General features: G+C 32.1%; 1 protein-coding gene across 2 annotated transcripts in view; it reads right to left on the bottom strand.

The window, feature by feature from the left end:
* LOC119644627 (integrin alpha-PS2) overlaps positions 1 to 18,354 on the bottom strand; it is a 75,218-nt gene extending 56,864 nt beyond the window's left edge. Inside the window, exons 1-2 of one of the 2 annotated variants that reach the window (XM_038044255.1) lie at positions 18,305 to 18,354; positions 17,931 to 18,268 (exon numbers count right to left, since the gene is read on the bottom strand). In XM_038044255.1, the coding sequence (XP_037900183.1) occupies positions 17,931 to 18,229 (299 nt within the window). In that variant the 5' untranslated portion in view covers positions 18,230 to 18,268; positions 18,305 to 18,354. The other variant, XM_038044256.1, reaches the window with a different exon arrangement.
* Between the last annotated feature and the right edge of the window lie 1,352 nt (positions 18,355 to 19,706).

The raw sequence follows: 19,706 nt of genomic DNA on the forward strand, positions 1-19,706 counted from the left end.
AATTATATTATTATAATCGCTAAATACTTCTTTCCATGCATTACAATTGAAAGGTCATAGAATACCACTGTAGAGAACCGGTTTGCAAATAAAGTACAATTTGTGGTTTTAACCCAATCGGGGATCGAACCTGAGGCTTGTCGTATGAATATCGAACATCCTAACCGATAGACTACACGACAGCCTTTTGAATTTAAGCAATTCTACTATTATTATAGTAGTAGAAGAAGAAGAAGATATCATTTCACTATTGATATAATAATAATGAAATCCGAAAACACACTTGATTCGCTTATCTTATTTCAGGAATATGATGTGGAGAGTTTGCGAAAGGCAAACTCTCGCAATAGATTTTGATTTGACGAAAGCCATTCGAAAAAATAAGAGGAATAAAATTTTGTACTCGTGAATGTAATTTTCAAATACGAACAAACTACATATGGGTAGACGGACATATATATATATATATATGCGTATCGGTTCTGCTATTCATGTTAATAAAAAGTGTATGTACATATATATATATATATATATATATGGCATACGAGGAAATATGCAAAATCATTTGCAATAATATTTGTGTTTACAATAAGAGTTCCTTGATTTCGTAACTGTAGAAAGGAAGATAACATTTCGGGTGATTGCGTTCACAAATCACATTCGAAAAAATCTTATCCTATGGATTTTATTTTTGACTTTAGATAATGCAAGCACAGTGCATTTACAGAGTACGTAGGTAATATCCACGCATCATGCTTCGAAGTGGGGTTTTTTGAGCGCGTAGCAAACATCTTAACCACTAGACCGCACGGGACCCATGCCGTCTTCAAGAATAAAAAGAGAAGGACACCACCTTAAGAAATGTATACCTTTGAAAAGCTGCGTCATATCTATGCTATTCATATATTAGCAAATGGAAGGAGCAGTTGCCTACAAATTCATTCCTCATTCTCAGATGCCGGTGGATATGCTTATAGATCAAATAAATTAAATAATATAATATATATATATATATATATATATATATGTATATATTTACAGGCTCGATATATTTTAGATTTCATAATACTTTAACCATGCCTTTGTATACATATTTGCAATAGTGTCTGTTTACAACAACAATAATAAGAGTTTCTTTACAATTTTTCCTTTAATTAATAATGAAACCGAGTCCGTAAATTATGTTTTACTTCCTTCTCTTATTTTATAGTTAAAACCAAAAAAAATAAAAAAAAACTTTTTCTCACCTTATGCAGTGAATAGTTCTCAGACCACCCAGCAATAATTGTAATTGTAAAGTATAAGCCAAGCCGTCTTTAAATGCAATAAAAAAAACTTGAAATATTTTAGTTAACTAGATTTTGACCCCTTTTGATGTTCCTTCACATGTATGGCAATAAAAGATGGTAGGAATATTTTTTTTGAAAAATTTTAATTATCTCTATTTAAACTATTGTGAAAAGTTTTATGAAAACTTGAAATTAAAATGGCATTCAAAGTAGTTAACCGGTCGTTTATTGTTTTGAAATGTTAACCGGATAAGCGCATGACTGAATTTTCAACTTAAGAATGTTTCTTAACGAAAATTCTGGACCTGGGTCAACATGTTTTCGTGCGGTTCTTTACGGTTCGTAGTTCTGGGAAATGAATATCTTTCCTAATTTTAATTATATCTGCTTTTTTTTTTTTTTTTTTTGTTTTTGTTTTCTTTCATAGCATGCAGTGCAGCAGTATTCATTCACTCAAGAACAGCGAAACAACATATGGTGCAGGCATGCGTGTTAAAATCAAATAAAATGAGTAAGTAACGCATATTCGATTTGTAACGAATTTTGAATACCCATCCCCCAACTCCTCCGAAGATGCAAAAATAATGGATATTTTTTTTAAATTTATTTAAAAAAAGGAAAAATCACTAAATCACTTACGCAATTAAAAATGAAATTTCACGCATAATTCTTACTGCATAATAATACTTAGTACAAATCAAGTCCAAGATTTTGTTTTATTGCATATTTCTTATGTAAACTGCTTCTAATAACGGTTAAGTGTCTTTACAATAATAACGTTTGAATCGCGCGCTTTATTGTCGTCTTGTTGGTTTGTATTTTGTTAAAAGGAAAAAATGACGATACGCAGAAAGAAAACGCTTCGTCAAATGTTAAAAAGTTAAATAACGGGCCACGACTCATCGTCAAATACCCTACAACCTCTTACAATGAATCATTACAAAATTATGCCTTATATGAGAGGTGATCGAAAAAGCGGTCCAATCCAAACCATTTTCAATAGCTTTCGTCCATGGGCCAAGAGACATTAGTATATCGAATTTCATCAAAATATCTCAAAAAGTGCAGCCTACAGGTTGAGCAAAATTAAACAAGACGCATAGACGTATAGATGGATCTATCTCGAGTCCTCTATCTGCATAAAACTTAATGTACACACACAACCACAAATAGTATAGGATATGCGTATTACTCATCATCAGTGCAGCCAGATCAATAGGGAACAATTCCATTATAGATCGATATTTTTCTAAAATTTGCAAAATTGATTGCGTAACATTTTCAAATTTTTTAATGATTGATTATGATTAAATTCAGGTAATTGATAGAAGAGAACTTAAGAATTTGATGGACAACCGTTTAAAATGAATTGATCTTCATGTTACAAATAAGATGATGAAGTTAAGAACTTGTCGTTGTACTTTAAAAGTGAATATAAAAACATAAAATATTTCCCTTAAGTAAACTAAACAAAGTCAAAGTAAGCCAACTAAACAGTCAAGTAGTCAATAAAATGTTACTGAAGATGAACAAACACGAAAACGAACACGAACACGCACAATTTTTAACCCATAGATTGTTGCTTTACATGAAGCGCCTCTAGTGAATATTCTTTGAAATTATTCAATTGAATTTTTTCATCGCACATTACAAGTCATTCAAGAAAAATATAAATAAATAAATAATAAACGCTTTTGCATGCTCTTCGTTCATAACCGGGTAAATAGTTTCCGTAAAGCGTTAAATTAGATTTTACATATATATATATATAAGAGTATGTGTGTGTGTGTGTTTGTGTTTGTGTATTATAGAGTAGGTACATTTTAGATCTATTTGGGAAGTTCAATGTCAATAGTACTCACAAGGCAAAGGAACTAACTAACTAACTAACTAACTAACTACGAGATTAAGTTAATTCCTTCCTTTCTGTTATTACTCTTCCATGTGTTGACTTTTTTCTTCTTCTTCTTCTTTTGTTTTTTGTCTTGTTTTTCGAAGGCATTCATTCATTCAAAAGTTGTAAAGTTACTTAAGTGTTTATATACAAACATATGTCTATATATATATATATGATATAGATATGGAAGTATGTACGTTAGTACACATATGTGCATATTTTTGTATGCCTTGCGTTCACGTGCTCAGTGTTTCTTGCTAAATCACGTATAAGATTAATTTTGTTTCATTTAAATGTAGTTTCTTTTACTGCATAGCGAGAAGTGCTATTGTTTTTGTCGATAGCAGAATACGGCGCACATTTATGTCTGATCTCTCCCAGGGCAACGGATGTTGTACATATGTAAGGGATCATGTTTTGAATGTTTATAAATGTCTGCGCAACCGTTTTTTATTTTAGTCTCGCTTTCCTTTTTAAAATTCCCCTCGCCATCTGAATGCTATAAAAGGCAAACGATACTCTTTGTACGGTCACTAATTGAGAAAAACTGTTGAAGAACGACGACAATAACAATTTGGTGAAAACTGCTGGTATTGACCGGTAATGATGTTTTCTTAATAAAAACGACAATCAAAATATACAAAGGGGGGTAGAAACTCTCTATTTTATTTTTCTAATTTTCATATTTTCACCCATCAGATAAGGGTATACTAAATTTGTTATTTAGTTTGTAATGCCAAGAACCGTGTGCGTGTATGTGTGTGTGTGTGTGTGTGTGTGTGTGCACCTATTTGCTCATTCGCCCATTCGTTCATCAGTCCTCTATCAGAGTTGCAAAACTGAAGCACATCCTCTTAAAAGGAGAGAAGAAGAACTACATTTGACCATGGATTTCCTAAAGAGATGAAGAGAACACCGCAGCAAATCCTTAAGTCAATCGATTCCTTTGACAGCGACAATGAAAAGATGACCAGATCAGCGATCGAAGCAGATTAAATTGAACTTTTGCAAATCCCTAATGATAGGCACTTTCGCTTAAGACAACGACTCGTATCAATTGTTGGACTTTTCGGGATTTGATAGCCGTAATGCATTGAAAATGAACGCTTCTTGAATGATATTTTTTGTGTGTGTCTTACGGAAGTCGACGAAAGCGTCTTTAATTGATGTGCGACACCCCTTATATGATCTTAGCCCATACGCGTACGAACGGAAAAGCAACTATGAACAACATTTGCTAGGAATTTGTTACAGAGTACAATTTATTTATTTTATCATATTTGCCGCAACTAGCGGGCAACCACAATATTCATTTTGTCTTTACTTTTTTCTCTTTCCAGAGTTTGATAACTTCATTTTCTACTAATAAATTATGTTATACCATTACTACATAATAGTACACGCATAAATAAAGTATTTAATTTTTTTTCTTTTTGCAAGCATTCATTGTTTGCTAAAATGATTCAATTTTGTGACCAGGCTTGGTCAAAGTGACAGGATTAACATGTTTACAAATAGTTTTCATTGTTTCAAGAAATTATGGCTTACTTGCATGTATGTTAAAACGCGCCTACAATAATTGAAAACGAAAACCTTAAAAGTATATCTTATATAACATACATAAATTTAAATGTTTTCCGATTTTCTAATTAGCTCCAATCAACGACCAATTTTGCTACAAATTAGTTAAGAGGTGATTAAAGTGCCGGTTAGCTAATATTCAAAAAGGGGGCATTAGCTTTTTGTTTAGGCAGATTACCTCATTCTGCTTAGATAGCGTTTTAAGTTCATTACAGAAAGAGAGAGGCGCTTGAAAATCCGTACATTTTGTTTTAAAAATTACTCTCGAACATTTCCGTGAGGAGGACATGTTTTCTTCTCTTTAATTCTTTACCATATGCACATAACTTTTTTTACACGTTTTATCTTTTTTTGCACGATTTTTTTTTTTCGGACGTCTTTAAAATGATTATAATTGTTACCTAAGTGCCCTTGTGATAAAAAAAACGACATATGGAAGGATAATCCAAAATGCTTGTAAAGATGTTGCAGAGTTTTCCTATTTTACGTTTAGGCTCATTAGATTTGTTTCCTAACATTGGTATTTGTTCAAATGTCCCGAAATTAATATTCTGTTTAGTACCAACCGTAACAACAATTTTGAAAGTTATGCTATATGACTCTTGAGTAAAAAGCTTATGTGCTAAAAGTTCAACTTGCTGTCACGGTGTTTACTTTTTTCTTCTTTTTAATTTGCAAGCAATAACGGCTATTGGACTTTAACTCTTGCCGAGTCAAATTATCAAATTTTCATAGTTATATCGAAAAAAATTGCTTTCCCTGCTTGTATTTAAGAAAGTCGAATAAAGATAACAAAATCGCTTGGGATACATTTTTATTAGCCCTTTTACATGACGTCAAGTGTCATGAACATAATTGCTATTTCCGTATTATGGAAATTTCAAAACAATACTGTTTCGTATTTGTAAGACACGCACGTTGCTTAGCACACTTGTGTGATTGTTTACCACATCTAGGTAAACTTTTTTTAAAATTTTGAAAAACCTTTTCAGCTACTTCCTCTAAACAAAAGAAATGATCATCGTTTTTAACAATAACCAAATAAGGCGTTTTACTGGTTCATTTATCTCTTTGTTTCTATCAAAGACGATGGATGGATGGATGGATGGTAAACAATATCTATTGAATTTTTGTGGTTTAAATAAAACCATTCAAAAATAGTGCGTGTCTATGTGCGCCGTTTTTATCTGTGCCTCTCTGTTTGTGTGTGTGTGTGTGTATGTGTGTGTGTGTGTGTGTGTCATTCTATTGGAAGAGACAATAGATATGCGTTTGCGGTAGTATTTGGTTTTCATTTACCGATAAAATCACTCAGTAACGGTTACAATAATTACTTGTTTATCAATGTGTGACGGTAAACGCCAGCCAACCGCAAACGAAAGTGAAAATTGTAAAATAAACATAAAAAAAAAAAAAAAAAAAAAACAGAAACAAAATAAAAGGGAACTAAACAGATTAGGAGGCGAAAAAACATAGATAGATATTCTAAAGATCAAAAGGAAATATCATCAACGAAAGTATCTTAATATTTGTTTAGGTTTGTTATTCGTCGTGTTTTGCTTTTTTTTTTCTCTCTCTCTCTCTCTCTCTCTCTCTCTCTCTCTCTTTTATTTAAAACATTCCCATCAATTATAGTAAGCAGCGAGAGTAAGAGCCGCATACAAAACTGTTTCTTTGGCATGCATTATCACAACGTAATAAAAACATAACAACAACATGTCGTCAACATGTTGAAACATAAAATTTGAAATTTCAATTGTAGGTGTGTTAATGAAAACTTAACTTGCATATGGGTAAATATATATATATATGTATGTATGCATATATTTCATAAGAAATACATATACAAATGAATCATCTATGATTAGTTCAGTTCAAATAGTTAATGCACAACTCTGCGAACTGTACGAGTATTGATTAAATGCAAACTTGTAACATATATCTACATATGTATGCATGTGCATGTGTGAATCTGGATATACAGACAGACAGGTTGCGGTATCCATATAAATCTAAGGTAGATAGCTAAGATCATTCTGAAAATTATATTCGCTTTCATGCAAATTATTGATATATCAATCGTTTCAGACATGTATATATATATATCGTCACAAAGCTTTATAAAATTAATTGCATGTACGTTCATATGTCATATGTCAGTTGGTATCTGTTTGGCAACGCGTTATTTTATATACTTTCGCTTAAATGTTTATTCTAAAACTTCGATCCACATCTGCTAAATAAGATGTCGTATTCTAACATTGTGATCGGTCACTAATCAATCATAGATTTTGTGACTTTTAATGAAATTGTAAAATTTCGGTGCAATACTCACAAAAAGAATTCTCAAGATTAGCCAGTGAAGGGGCCGAAAGATCAAGTCATCGACCAAGACCAGTGTTAACCAGAAGTAAAAATGTCTATTGTAGTATTGCCGTACACGTATCGGTAATATTTCATCGGAAAATTTTGATTGGGCTTAAAGGGATTTTGATAAAAAGGCATGACAATCGCTTCTGTTCCGAAGTGATCGTTTCGTTTGGATGGCGAAACTCATAACAGATGGCATTCAATTAATCTTTAAGAAGTTACCATTTATAATCAAGTCCGTATAATAGACTTCTAATATTTTTCGCATTTATACGTTCAAAAAGAAAACTTTTGAACTATGACTATTCATGCATGGTATGCTTGAATGCTACATTGAGAAATAATTGTAGCTGATATAAAACGTCGAACTCTTCGTGGCTAAAAATGATTTCTAAAAATGTTTAAATCTCACGAAAAATTGCATGCGATTTTTATTTTATCTTCACGAGCATGGTAGAGACTTTTTGCCAGCCTAACAATCGATTTTTGACAGATTCACATCGCGAGGGAGAGGAAATGCGTTTTAGAATAATTTTTTAAGACCTTGACATTAGAGAGATTTCACTAAGATACCAGCTATCCTTCGCTAAAAGTTCATAGATCTTTAAACAAATAAACCTGAAGCTTAAATGAAAAACAAAAATTACTATAAATTATTTTTGAAAATCATGGTCATAAGCAACAAATCAAATTGATTTTAAGGTGATTTCTAGTTCATTGATCATTTTCTACAATTTTGCTTAGATTCATTTCAACAATCATTCGAACAAATGTGCAATGCTTGATATGTACTCTCAGCCTAGAGGCAAACACCGTTTGCCCACTGCAAATCGCTCGAATTGTTTAAAAATTCAAAATGAAATTAAACTAAAATAGAGCGATAGAGAAATATAAATATAAAAAGATAACTATCTGGTCACCCATGGCTTTCTAGTGCATCTTTGCAGATAATTTGTTGCGTACAAAATAGTTTGAGTGATCTAAAGCGTACACACAATCTTACGAATATATCCATAAGTGTATAAAATGCAATACTGGCCGGTTGGCTGTCTATCACTTACATATATGTTTTGATAGATGCAACAACAAAAGTAACATTCGAAAAATTACACATGATTGCTAAAAATGCGCTTTACTATTGACAGTTGAATGAACAGACAAATAGATACAACACAGTATAAACAGCAGCATAAATCAAATGTCAATGCGTTAAATGTCCGCCTGCCACATGGTTCTCTCTTTCTGTATTTCTCTCTCTTTCTCTCTCTCTCTCTTTCTCTCTCTTTCTCTCTCTCTCTCTCTATATATCTTTCTCTGAATTTGTCTATTTATAAGTGTTGTGCTTTTTTTTTCCCGTCTTTACTATAATTTACGAAATGCAGTTGAAATGAAATTCAACTAAAGTTGAAGATAGAATTGCGGCTGTTGAACGCAAAACCTCCATCTATTGTATTAGATAAGTCTGCATCCAAAGCTAAAGCTAAAGCTGATTAAGGAAACTTGCTGTTGCTGCTGTTATTGCTATTGCTGGTGCTGCTGCTGCTACTGCTGCTGCTGCTGTTGCTATTGCTATTGCTGTTGACGTTTTTGTTATTTACGTTTGCTGCTTGTTGAATGTTGCCCGATGATGGTGGGCTTTTGCGTGCCAATAGCTTAATAAAACTGTAGTTCTTGTCCAAAATTGGCGATAACAGATGATAGTAGTGATCCGCGTATTGTACTTGCTGCACCATTTAACCATGTCAGCAGCATTTAACACAATATCCATATGTAACGAGACTGGTTAACACAATTTCTTCTAAAATAGAAAAATTAGGTGATTTGCTGTGAACAGCGTGCCATAGCCAACAACAACATTTGTGTAATTAAAATACTTATAAAAAAAAAAATAAATAAAAACATCTATGCAGGCAGTGCAGAGGAAAAACAAACTTTCTGAAAGATGATAATCGCTAAATAGAAAAAAAAAAAAAAAAAAAAAACTGATGCCCAGGAATTTGTTCTACTTTTTATTTTTGTACGTAATCTCTCGCACATGGTGATCTCGCAATGTAAACAAATATTTGAAATTTTCAATTAACAGAAAAGTGAATTTAGGTAGTGAGCAGTAAACGATCTCACTTATGCCACTCTCTGAGTTTAATAAAATACAACTTTTTTAATAATGCATTTTTTTATTCTTTAACTCAAATACCAACCATTTGCGTTAATAGCATTAAAGCGTTATCGCATGAGAGATATTTCTTCAGAATTATTACACACATTAGGCAATATTTTCCCGTATTGATACAAAAAATATCTCTAGGAGAAATCCATACTATTTCTGGAAATTACAGATCATCAGCGAAAAGATTTGAATTATCTGCTGAGATCTTTACGTGAACCCGCACGGTTTATCAGAGTCTTGGAACATTTTTCTATGAAAAAGGCGTCGATACGATATGTCAATGTATATGTATAGGTGGATACATGTATAGACCCATTTTTTTTTTATCGATCATCGTTGGCTGAATTGCTCTGAGCGCAATTTTCGAGTTGCTTTAATGAAATCGAATACACTGACCTTTAATTTTTGCCTAAGAGTGAATATCGCCTCCGTATCGCGCCTTATTGTAAAGCAAAAACTACAATATTTCAAATTTTGGTAAGAGCATTTTCGCATACCAAGTTGATGTGAAAAATTTTGGGTTCGAATTGGCTGATTTTTTGAACCCTCTCTTTATAGTAAAAGTGAGTCCAAGATGTGAATATCAAACGATATCAAAATTTACTGAACTAAATCTGAATGATGTTTTTTAGACCTCACCCCTTATCCGCGTGAGTAGACGATTACGTAAGAGTCACGACTACCTAGTCACTGTTTCCGAGTTAAAATCTCAAGTACGCCAGAGTTTGCTGTGATCGAGCTATAAGTGATTGCTTAGTCAGCACTTAACGGTTGGACGTACCCACTAGCCTGCAACCCAAATCCCCCATAGCTTGTTTCCTGACATTTTCTGACGAATCGTTGGCATCCCCCGCCGTTTATATGGCGAAAAAACTTCTTTTTAATAGTTCGTAGACCTTTCACAATGTTCAGAACGTTATGAATATCAACGATTGGTGGCCCGCAACCATGACGAAATGTAATTCAATGCACCAGACACCTGACAATCGTCACTGCTTTTCCACAATATAAAATAATTTTCAATGAAAATGGCTCATCTTACGTCAAGAGTTTCTTTGAGTATTGGTGTCACTATCTATACATTGTTCGAAAATATATATGAAAAAGTGATCTTTATCAAATGAGATTATTATGGACCATGGACAAGAAAAAATTTAAATCACGGTCCGGTAATATATGATGGCAAACCTGTAGAAAATCAGGTCCTTTTTTTTTGATTCCTTGGCTCGCTTCACAGTTCAATAAGTGAAGGTTTTAACAAAATTTAATATAGTTTTTTAGTTTAAATGAAATTTTGATCATAATCAGTGCAATGCGTGCAGTACGAATATTTTACGCCAACTGACTGAATTAAGTTTTCCATTAAAGAATTCCGCTGCGTATCGTTGCGAATACAAAATGGGACGAAATACACAATATGTATATATTTTTTTTTTTTTAATTACAGAGTGGAAGAAAACATTTTTTCTAATCCCCTCCGGAAAAATTATCAAAAGGTTAAGTAATTACTCCCACGACACAAAGTGCTTTACAAATTTTCAAGTTTAAGGTAACGATATTGACGGATGATTAGTACCAAAAATGTGCCCGAAAGGGATTAGAAATTCCTTAGATGACGACAGTCGATATGATTACCTCTCGAGGCATACAATAAGTAGACATTGGATGTTGAAATGTGAAGATTTTTTTTTTTTTTTTTCCATCAAAATTCTTTCCAGTATGTATGTATGAAGCATATGTATGTTGTTGAACTACATGAGATTCTACATCATTTTATAAATACGCGTCCATCGATTTACATATTTATCAGATCTTTAAGTGCTCATCTAATTGCTGTTAGTAATGCGGCAAGAACTGCTACAAATCATGCAAAATTCCTAAGTACATACATACATATACACATAATCATAATTAAAAAAATCAATAAATTGAAAATTTACCATGAACTGCGTTGAAATTTTTAGCGAGAGCATTACATATATACAAAATCCGATTTATACGAGATTCCCAGTTAATCTGACCAAATGTTTCAATAACTGACAATTTTAATTCGTATGGATATAGAGCTTAATGGGCTAGCTGTTCATTTTCAGCCACAATAGGTAAGGTTCGCAACACATTAAAGATCTTCTGAAGTTTTGTTATGTCGTCTGTTCTTTAACACGCTCCCTCCTACGGGTCATAAGCATTTTTCCGTGAAACTCAATCTTTTATATGATGATAATTGAATCTAAAAACGTAATATTTCATCAATCATTATTTTAGGGTTCTAGCCCTATTGAAACGATATATCGAGGATCGAACACATGGCGACGAAAATTCTATATTTTCTCTTTTAAATACTAAAAAAATTCTTATTAAAAGTACTATTAGTGTGTACCGAAAACGGTACTCGCACATACGCATATGAATATTTAAGAAAATGGGAAAATTATGCAAAAAAATTCAAACATAACCGAAGCGTTACTTGAAAGTTTTTATTTTAAGCTCGCAGAGCTAGCATTGGCATGGGGGCAGATCGATCAGAAATATGTTAATAACTGGTGACGGTGTAAAGAAAGAAAAATTTCGACTTTTTCGCCTTTCGAAGATCTAAAATTCATTTCATCAAAATTTCGTAAAATTATTTACTATAATTATTTGAAATTCTTATGCAAACCGATGTACTGGACTTTTCGTATCGACTAAACACGTAAGTCGTTCATGACGAAACCTGTTTAATCATCGATTCTGTACTATTTGTGTGATGATCGTTTGCCAGTGGGCTCCTTAATTATTCTTATACATCCTTTTGTGCTTTCACTTGATGACGGGAAAGTTTAAAACTAAACAAAATAGAATGAAAAAAAAATTTAATTCGAAAATAATCACTGATCCGATCAACTCTACTATAGCTATTATGGTATATTTTTTATTTCGAAATTTGAATTAACATGAATGGCATAGAAGGTAGTCGCAAAAAGTTGGCCGATTTCATTCAAGCTCGATAAGTCAGTTTCGTAGTCATAAGGTCTTACTTAGCGATCTACATCCTATAGGGAAGACATAATATTAGTTTTCCCTGTCTATCCATTTCCTCATCTTCATCACACACACATAAGCTTAATTAAGTGTAGAGAGCGAAGAAAAGTAATTGTAACTTAAATTTCATGGGCGATCCAGTTTGAAAAGTAAACACTTCAGGTCATTTCTCTTAGAGGAAACTCTCTTGTTTATCTTATTTAATTAGGCTTGAAATTCTTTAAGAAAAAAAAAAAAAATAAATAAAATAAATGCACGAAATATCAGACTTTACGACACATATTATGAGTGCGTACAAATGCATGTGTATGGGTGAGTGTGAGAAAATATATATAATTGAAAAAGGAGCTCTTAAACTGATAAGCCAAACCAAAGCGTAAAAATATCATTAATTTTATTTTAAAAAAAAAAATATATATATATATATATAGATACATATATTGGAGAAAAAGAAAGCACTGATACAGTAGAGGGAAAAAAAAATTTGAAACTCATTTGTTAAGTTTTCATCCTTGGCAGCTGGATTTTTATTGTTTATTTGAGGAAAATAAAAAAAAAGAAACAAAAAAAAAGTAATAATTGAATTTTTTTAATGCTTCTTTTTTTTTTATTATTAAAGTTTACACTCAATAAATTGTTAAATTTATTAGAAAATAAAAGCAAGAAAATAAAAACTGAATAAATTCTATCTCATAAGATGCTTATGAGTGCATATTAAGTAAATGTTTAATAAACATCATTAAATAAACATAAATTCTTGTTCATGAGTATCGGTCTGTCCGCTTGTCTATCAATCTCTGTGCCTGTTGGAGGCGCTGTCAATGATTGTTTATAATGTCTTTTGCGTCGAGATAGCCTTTTGATCTGACTTTGCCTTTAAAACAGCGCTTATGTTGTTACAATGTTCGTGATATATGAATGCATGTACGTACGCAAGACTTCACTGCTTCGCTTGGTGAATGTTGGCGAAACCATTGTTTTTTTTTTTTTGTTTTTTTCTACTTTTAACTTATATTCCTTTCTTTTGATATATAGCCAGTAGAAAAAAAACCGAAAAATAAAAAATAAAAAGGAAAAAACTAAATTTCAAGTCAAAAGTCAAGCATTAAGATCTCATATAACTGACTATGTGCAAAAGAAAATATTCCATTCGAATTTTATTTCGATAAATAACGAAAAAAAAAAAAAAGAAAAGATTTTTAAGTGTTATGACACTAATACTATTTAAAGATATATTGTTCATCTAAAGATGATTAGTTCATCTGGTAAATACTCATAAACTTTCTTATAAAGCGAACATATATATATGAATATACATATAGCTATATGTGTGCGTAGAAATGCAAGTGTAAGTGCATACATATCTATGTGGTTGCCTATACGCTTGTCTATGCATCTTCTCTCACCTTTGTGATGCCATATTTAGAAATTGCTTTTATGTACAAAATTTTTCTATCCACCACCAGATTATAGAGTTATATTCAATTTGTTATTCCTTTCGTAATAAACAATCCCCGTTGATATATCTATCTACCCGTATATAATTTTTCGTTCATTTATTTCTTCACATTTCATTTTATTGCCTGCTCTCACGTAAGGTTTACTCTAAAGCTACCCTAAAGCTAAGTACATCTATAGCGGATCATATCTCTTCCCTATATTCGCCAATTTTCCTATTTTGACCTTAAAGCACTTTCCCTGGACAGTGAAAAATTTCGATTATTTTCGCAGTATTCTTCGGAAGGTTATTGACTAGTTTCAATACTGCAATCATGCAGCGATATCTTGTCGCTATTTACAAAAAAATTGATGCATGTGTAAAGGTATTAAACGCATACTAAGACACGTGTTCCTTTTGTACTACACGCTAGTGGATTTGTAAGCCGAGCCCAACTTTAAACATTAAAACGTTAAAATCTAAAAGTTAATAGTTTTTTGTTTATATCAAATTTTGAAGACGTGTACTGATAACGGTACACAGCCATATGTATTTTCTCCCATGAAGACAAAAGAAACACTAATTATTAAAAATTACTACCTTTGTTAGCGTGTACTGAAAACGGCACATATGACATTATTCATAAGTAGCTTGCCACGAATGACGTTAAAAGATATCTTTAGCAAATCCCTTCTTTAATAGTGAAAGTGATTCTACAATTTCGAATGTGACGTTTTTTTTTTATTTATTTGCTGAGAGCGCTATTAACAAAACAAGTTCTCGTTAATATAGCCAGCCATCTTTAAGGACTTTGCTTAGCTAATATAATGAAATCGCCCAAAAGGTTTTATAAATATTTTGATTTCATCTAAAACGTCTTCAAAGTCATCCGACAAAAGAATATCCATGTCTATGTTTATTTGTGTGATATCACTTAATATGTAATTAATTCTTCAACATTTGTTAGCTCCCCTCGCATTCTACCAGTGAGGAAAGCAGCGAAATGTATTTATTTTAGAGCAAAACAATATAGCGACCGGCACATGTTAAAATTTCCCCAAAAAGATTTCAATTTAACCTATAAATCTATGTATAAAACCATATGCAAATACTTTCAGTGCCTTGACTATATAAAAAAAAAAAAAACAAAAACCAAGATGTACAACTGCATAAATGTGTAAACTCGCGTGCATGGGTATATGTGTTTATGTGTCCCAAATATAGCCCGGTCTCCGTTAAAATGTTTACTTTTTAATCTCGTTGAGAGTACATTTATGTAAAACGTCTAAAGACTAAATAAAGTTTTTGCCGAACATGTGTCCACACAGGTAAAATTTATACAAATAAAATTTTAAGAAAATAAAAGCAAATAAATATATACATATATATAACTTTGTGCATATATCCATTCCCTTGCATACAAACATACATAGTACGGAGCCCCAAAATATGATGATATTTATGTGCGTGTATACATATCCATACGACTACAAATACAAATACGTATATATATATATATGTATATATATACATATATATATATAGCAAAGATTACTTAATTTATCTTCTTAAATAAATACGTATATACCTATAAATATTTGTTTATATATGTGTAAGCATGTTTATATGTATGTATGTCAGCAAGCAGATATAAACTTTGCGTGTATGTTAAAAAAAAAAAAATTAAATGAAATTTTTTTTCTTCCCCGCTCCAAAGGCATCACAAGCAGACATATATTCGCTATTTGATAAAATGCTTTTGATGCTTTTAATTTATTCATTAAATGCTGTTGACTTTGCGGACACAAACATACATGCATACAATATTACATACTATTAAGTATAAGTTTCTGGCTTGACAAGCGTATTATCAAATTGAGTTGCTTAAGTTTACATTTAACATTCATACGATACAAGAACAAAGATAAGCACTTTTCAACACTTAAGAGCAATAAGTAATTATGAAAAGTACTTTTTAAGAGTTTCTTCTCAAAACAACGCTTTTTCTATTTGTATAAGACAAAAAGCAAAGAAGAAAAAAACTCGTTACATCTTACATAGATGAATTTTTTCCAAAAATATTTCATATAAATTTTCTTTAAAAGAAAGGAGTTCGCGTTCACATTCGATATGATCGAACGATAATAATAATTTGCATTTCTTCTTCTTTCTTCTTCGATATTCAGCAAATAATGTTCCTTGTTAATTGTTGTAATTTGGGCTCGAAAAAACGTATTGGAAGAAATTGGATTTTAAGATTTGCTTAAGAAAATTACATTTTTAATTCCCTATACCGCTTGTGGCGCAAGGATATATTGAGTTTGCGCGGGTGTGTGCAACATTCAGATGGGCTACAGGGAGAGAGAGAGATCCATCTTTTATTATATCGATCCATTTCAGTATCGCTTTCTCAATCGATTTAAGCTTGTCCGTCCGTCTATCTCTCTGTTTTGTACTCCGTTGTTCAAGCTACAGCTTGCAAATTTTCGATGAGATGGTTTTATCCACTGGTCGCTTTTGTCCCAAGGACGAGCGCTATTAAAAGCGGCTCGGATCGGACCACTTTTCCGACAAACTCCCGCTAACTATAAGCCGGTTTAGGGTATTTAATGATCGGTCTTGCTCCATTACGGTTTTTTACTTATTTACCTCCTAATTTTTTCGTAACTCTTATAGCATATGCGAACATGACCCGTGTCAGATAATAACAGTTAATGGTGTTCGTTTTGGCGACATGATGACGGTCATATTCCTTTTGTACCTGAATTGCAAGGAATTTAGAATTGGACGCTTTGCAATTTCAGCAAGACCTAACCGCATATTGCCTGCAGATCCGAGCAACAATGTCAACACTGTATCAACAAAACTAAACTGGATTTGTGCAAAATGATGACAAAAAATTTCGACGAAACAGCGCATATATGCGCCAAGAAAGCCTTGGACATCACTTATCCCACATGCTCCCTTTCCGCTATACCATAATCTTGTAACTCTTTAATATTCATTTGTGAATGCAAGTTTTTTACCCTTGTCGGACCCGTTTGACGATAATTGCAAATACTTAGAGCTCTTACTGAGTCTTTTACTACAGATAATAATAAACGGACTTGACTTAACCATAACCATTAAATTCAAGTTTCTCTTACGAGTAAGAAGACATTATTTAGACATTAGACATTTAGACATCACAAGACATTGTTTAGCTGAGATAAAATATTTTTTAATCTAAAAAAACTGTGGGAAAGAGAGACTAATTTCCTAGCAGTCTGAGATTCTATTAATAGCATTATATCGCAGCTGTTTATCCTTCTTACGGTGCAGCAGCGTTTGAAACATAAAAAATGCATACATGGAGTTTAATTTGTCTGAGAAGGTTTGCTCTTCATTTTCGTGAATAGTTTTTAAAAAAGCCATGGCCACCCCGTGCTCCGCACTGCTTTTCCATCGCCCCTTGATTTATTGCTACACAAAGTAATTCAATGAAAATAAATAATGTGCAGGTATGTGTTTTTAAAAATCTCTAAGACTGGAATACTATATACTATATATTAAATTTCTCAGTTAAACACGTCCAAGAACCAAAGAAAATTTATCAAAGATTTGGATAAAGTCTTCTTATCCGCTTTATTCGAACTTTTACTTATACTCGTTAATCTTGTAGTGCCACTCTCCGCTTGCACGTCCTCCTTCTCGCGATCTCTTTCTCTCTCTCAAGCGCTCTTTATCTATTTGATCAACTACTCCATATATTCCCCCGCTTCGCTCTCTGTCACTAAGTATATATCCCGTTTTTCGCTCTCGACCTGCTCTACTAATTTTTTATCATTTTGTTTCTCTTTGCCATCTTCCTATCTTTCCCTTTCTCCCTCCCTCTCTCTGTCTCGGTCCATTTTTTTTGTCTCGCTTCATTCATTTGCCTCTGCTTCTCTCTTTCGCCGCCGCTGACAGCCTATGTCTATCAATCTATATAATTATCTTTCTCTCCCTCTCCCCCTCTCTCTCGCCGGTTACGATTTCTCTTCACCCCAGAACGAAAAAGTCTTAACATTTTTTCGAGAAATTGCTTTGCAGTGTGAACATGAAATTTATAAAAATATCACAAGCGTACAATAGCAATATCAAGAAGAATTACTTGTGTGACCACTTAAATTGAGTTTTACTACTTACGAATTTGATTCCGGATAACCATTGCGTCCTTTATGAAATGCTATGCTAAAACCGAACATTGTATTTGGTTCACGTTGATGCCGTACATAGCTGGGTATATCAATATTGTACGCGTAACTGCCCAATGGGCATAGCAGTGTGGCACAGCAAATCAACAATAGCGTCAACATCCAACCGGTAGCAGTTTCCATGATATAATAATGTTGACGACGACTCCCCACCGATATGCCGGGTTGCTGGGGCAACGTAAATGTTCTCTTCTCTTTCAATTTCATATTTATTATGTTATTTCTATGCATTTAGATATCCATATACGCATATAGACATGTGTGTGTGTGTGTGTGTGTGTGTGTGTGTGTGTGTGTGTGTGTGTGCGTGTGATATGTGCGAATTTGAATTTTATGAATTTGATTTTATTTATTTATTTTTCTTTTCTTTTTTTTTTTTTTTTAATTTATATTTTAATTCATAAAGATTTTTAGTTTTCCTTTGAACTTTTCAATTTAAAAAAGTTCGTCATTTTTTTGTTCTACTCGTGGTATTTATATTTTTGTTACTATTTTAAGAAAATTATTTAAAAAAAAAAAAAAAAAGAAAAGAAAATTTTATCATTATTTCATATCATATATATATATATATATATAAGATTTCACGAAAATTTCTTGTACTTTTCATTTCGTCTACCGTTACTTTTCAATAAAAATGAGATAAAAATATTCGTTTGTTTTTTGTTGTTTTTTTTTTTCTTTTATATAATTTTACTTGAATGTCTTACTTATATGTAATGATGATATCTTTAATTATTGTTTATTTTTTTATTATTTTTATTTTTTTTATATCAATTTTCTTCAAGGTCTATAGTAGTTGAATTAACAGGTACATATACATATATATATATATATATATATATATATGTGATAAAATTTTGTATTTTCTATGATTTATTGTTATTTTGCTGATGTTCTCTTGTCATTGAACAATGAAATACAAAAACCATTAGAAGACCTTCCAAGCAATTAAAAACTGATCATATTACTTAATGAACGAAAATTTTTAACGATAACTAAAAACAGCCGATACTTTCCGACCATCATTGACATCCTACATCATTCTTAACATGCATAGCAAATTTTTTTTACCCAATGCAACGAATATGCTTAAAAGATAAATCTCAATACGAAAACATTACGCGATCCGGTCAAAGGTCTTTTTTATTTAATAAAAGTGTTAGATATGCCAAATGATTAGATAATCATCCCTTTTTACTTTTAACTCACACTCGAGTCGTTACAAAAGAAATTGATTCTATTTCTAGGGGATTCAGGCTATTGAATTAAGCAATGGAACCTACGAATGTCAAGGCAATAAAAGCCGACAACTCGTAAAAATTCAAAAGGCTGAAAAGCTTTTCATCCATAACACGATGACAGAGATCTTTTTCGTGATATAAAGTTTTATCCAAAGCTCTCTCTCTCTTGTGCTTTAATTATTATAAATACATATAGTTGATCCGGTCGCTAATCATTCTTAGAAGTAGATGTATTCTCCATTTCGATAAGGTTAACGTACCCTACATCTTCCTTAATACCCTTACACCATAAAATTATTATATTATTTAGGGATAACGAGTAAAGATAAATTATTGCTTTGTTACGATTCGGTCATCAATCATGTTCAGAGAGAAATGTGTAAGTAAAAGTCTCTTCAGGTCAATAATCTCGTATGTTTAGATCAAAAATTTTGAAACAGTTTATATCAACTTACATTAGTTCATTA

This window comes from Glossina fuscipes, unplaced genomic scaffold, assembly GCF_014805625.2.
Source record: "Glossina fuscipes isolate IAEA_lab_2018 unplaced genomic scaffold, Yale_Gfus_2 0, whole genome shotgun sequence".
Classification (NCBI taxonomy): Eukaryota; Metazoa; Arthropoda; class Insecta; order Diptera; family Glossinidae; genus Glossina; species Glossina fuscipes.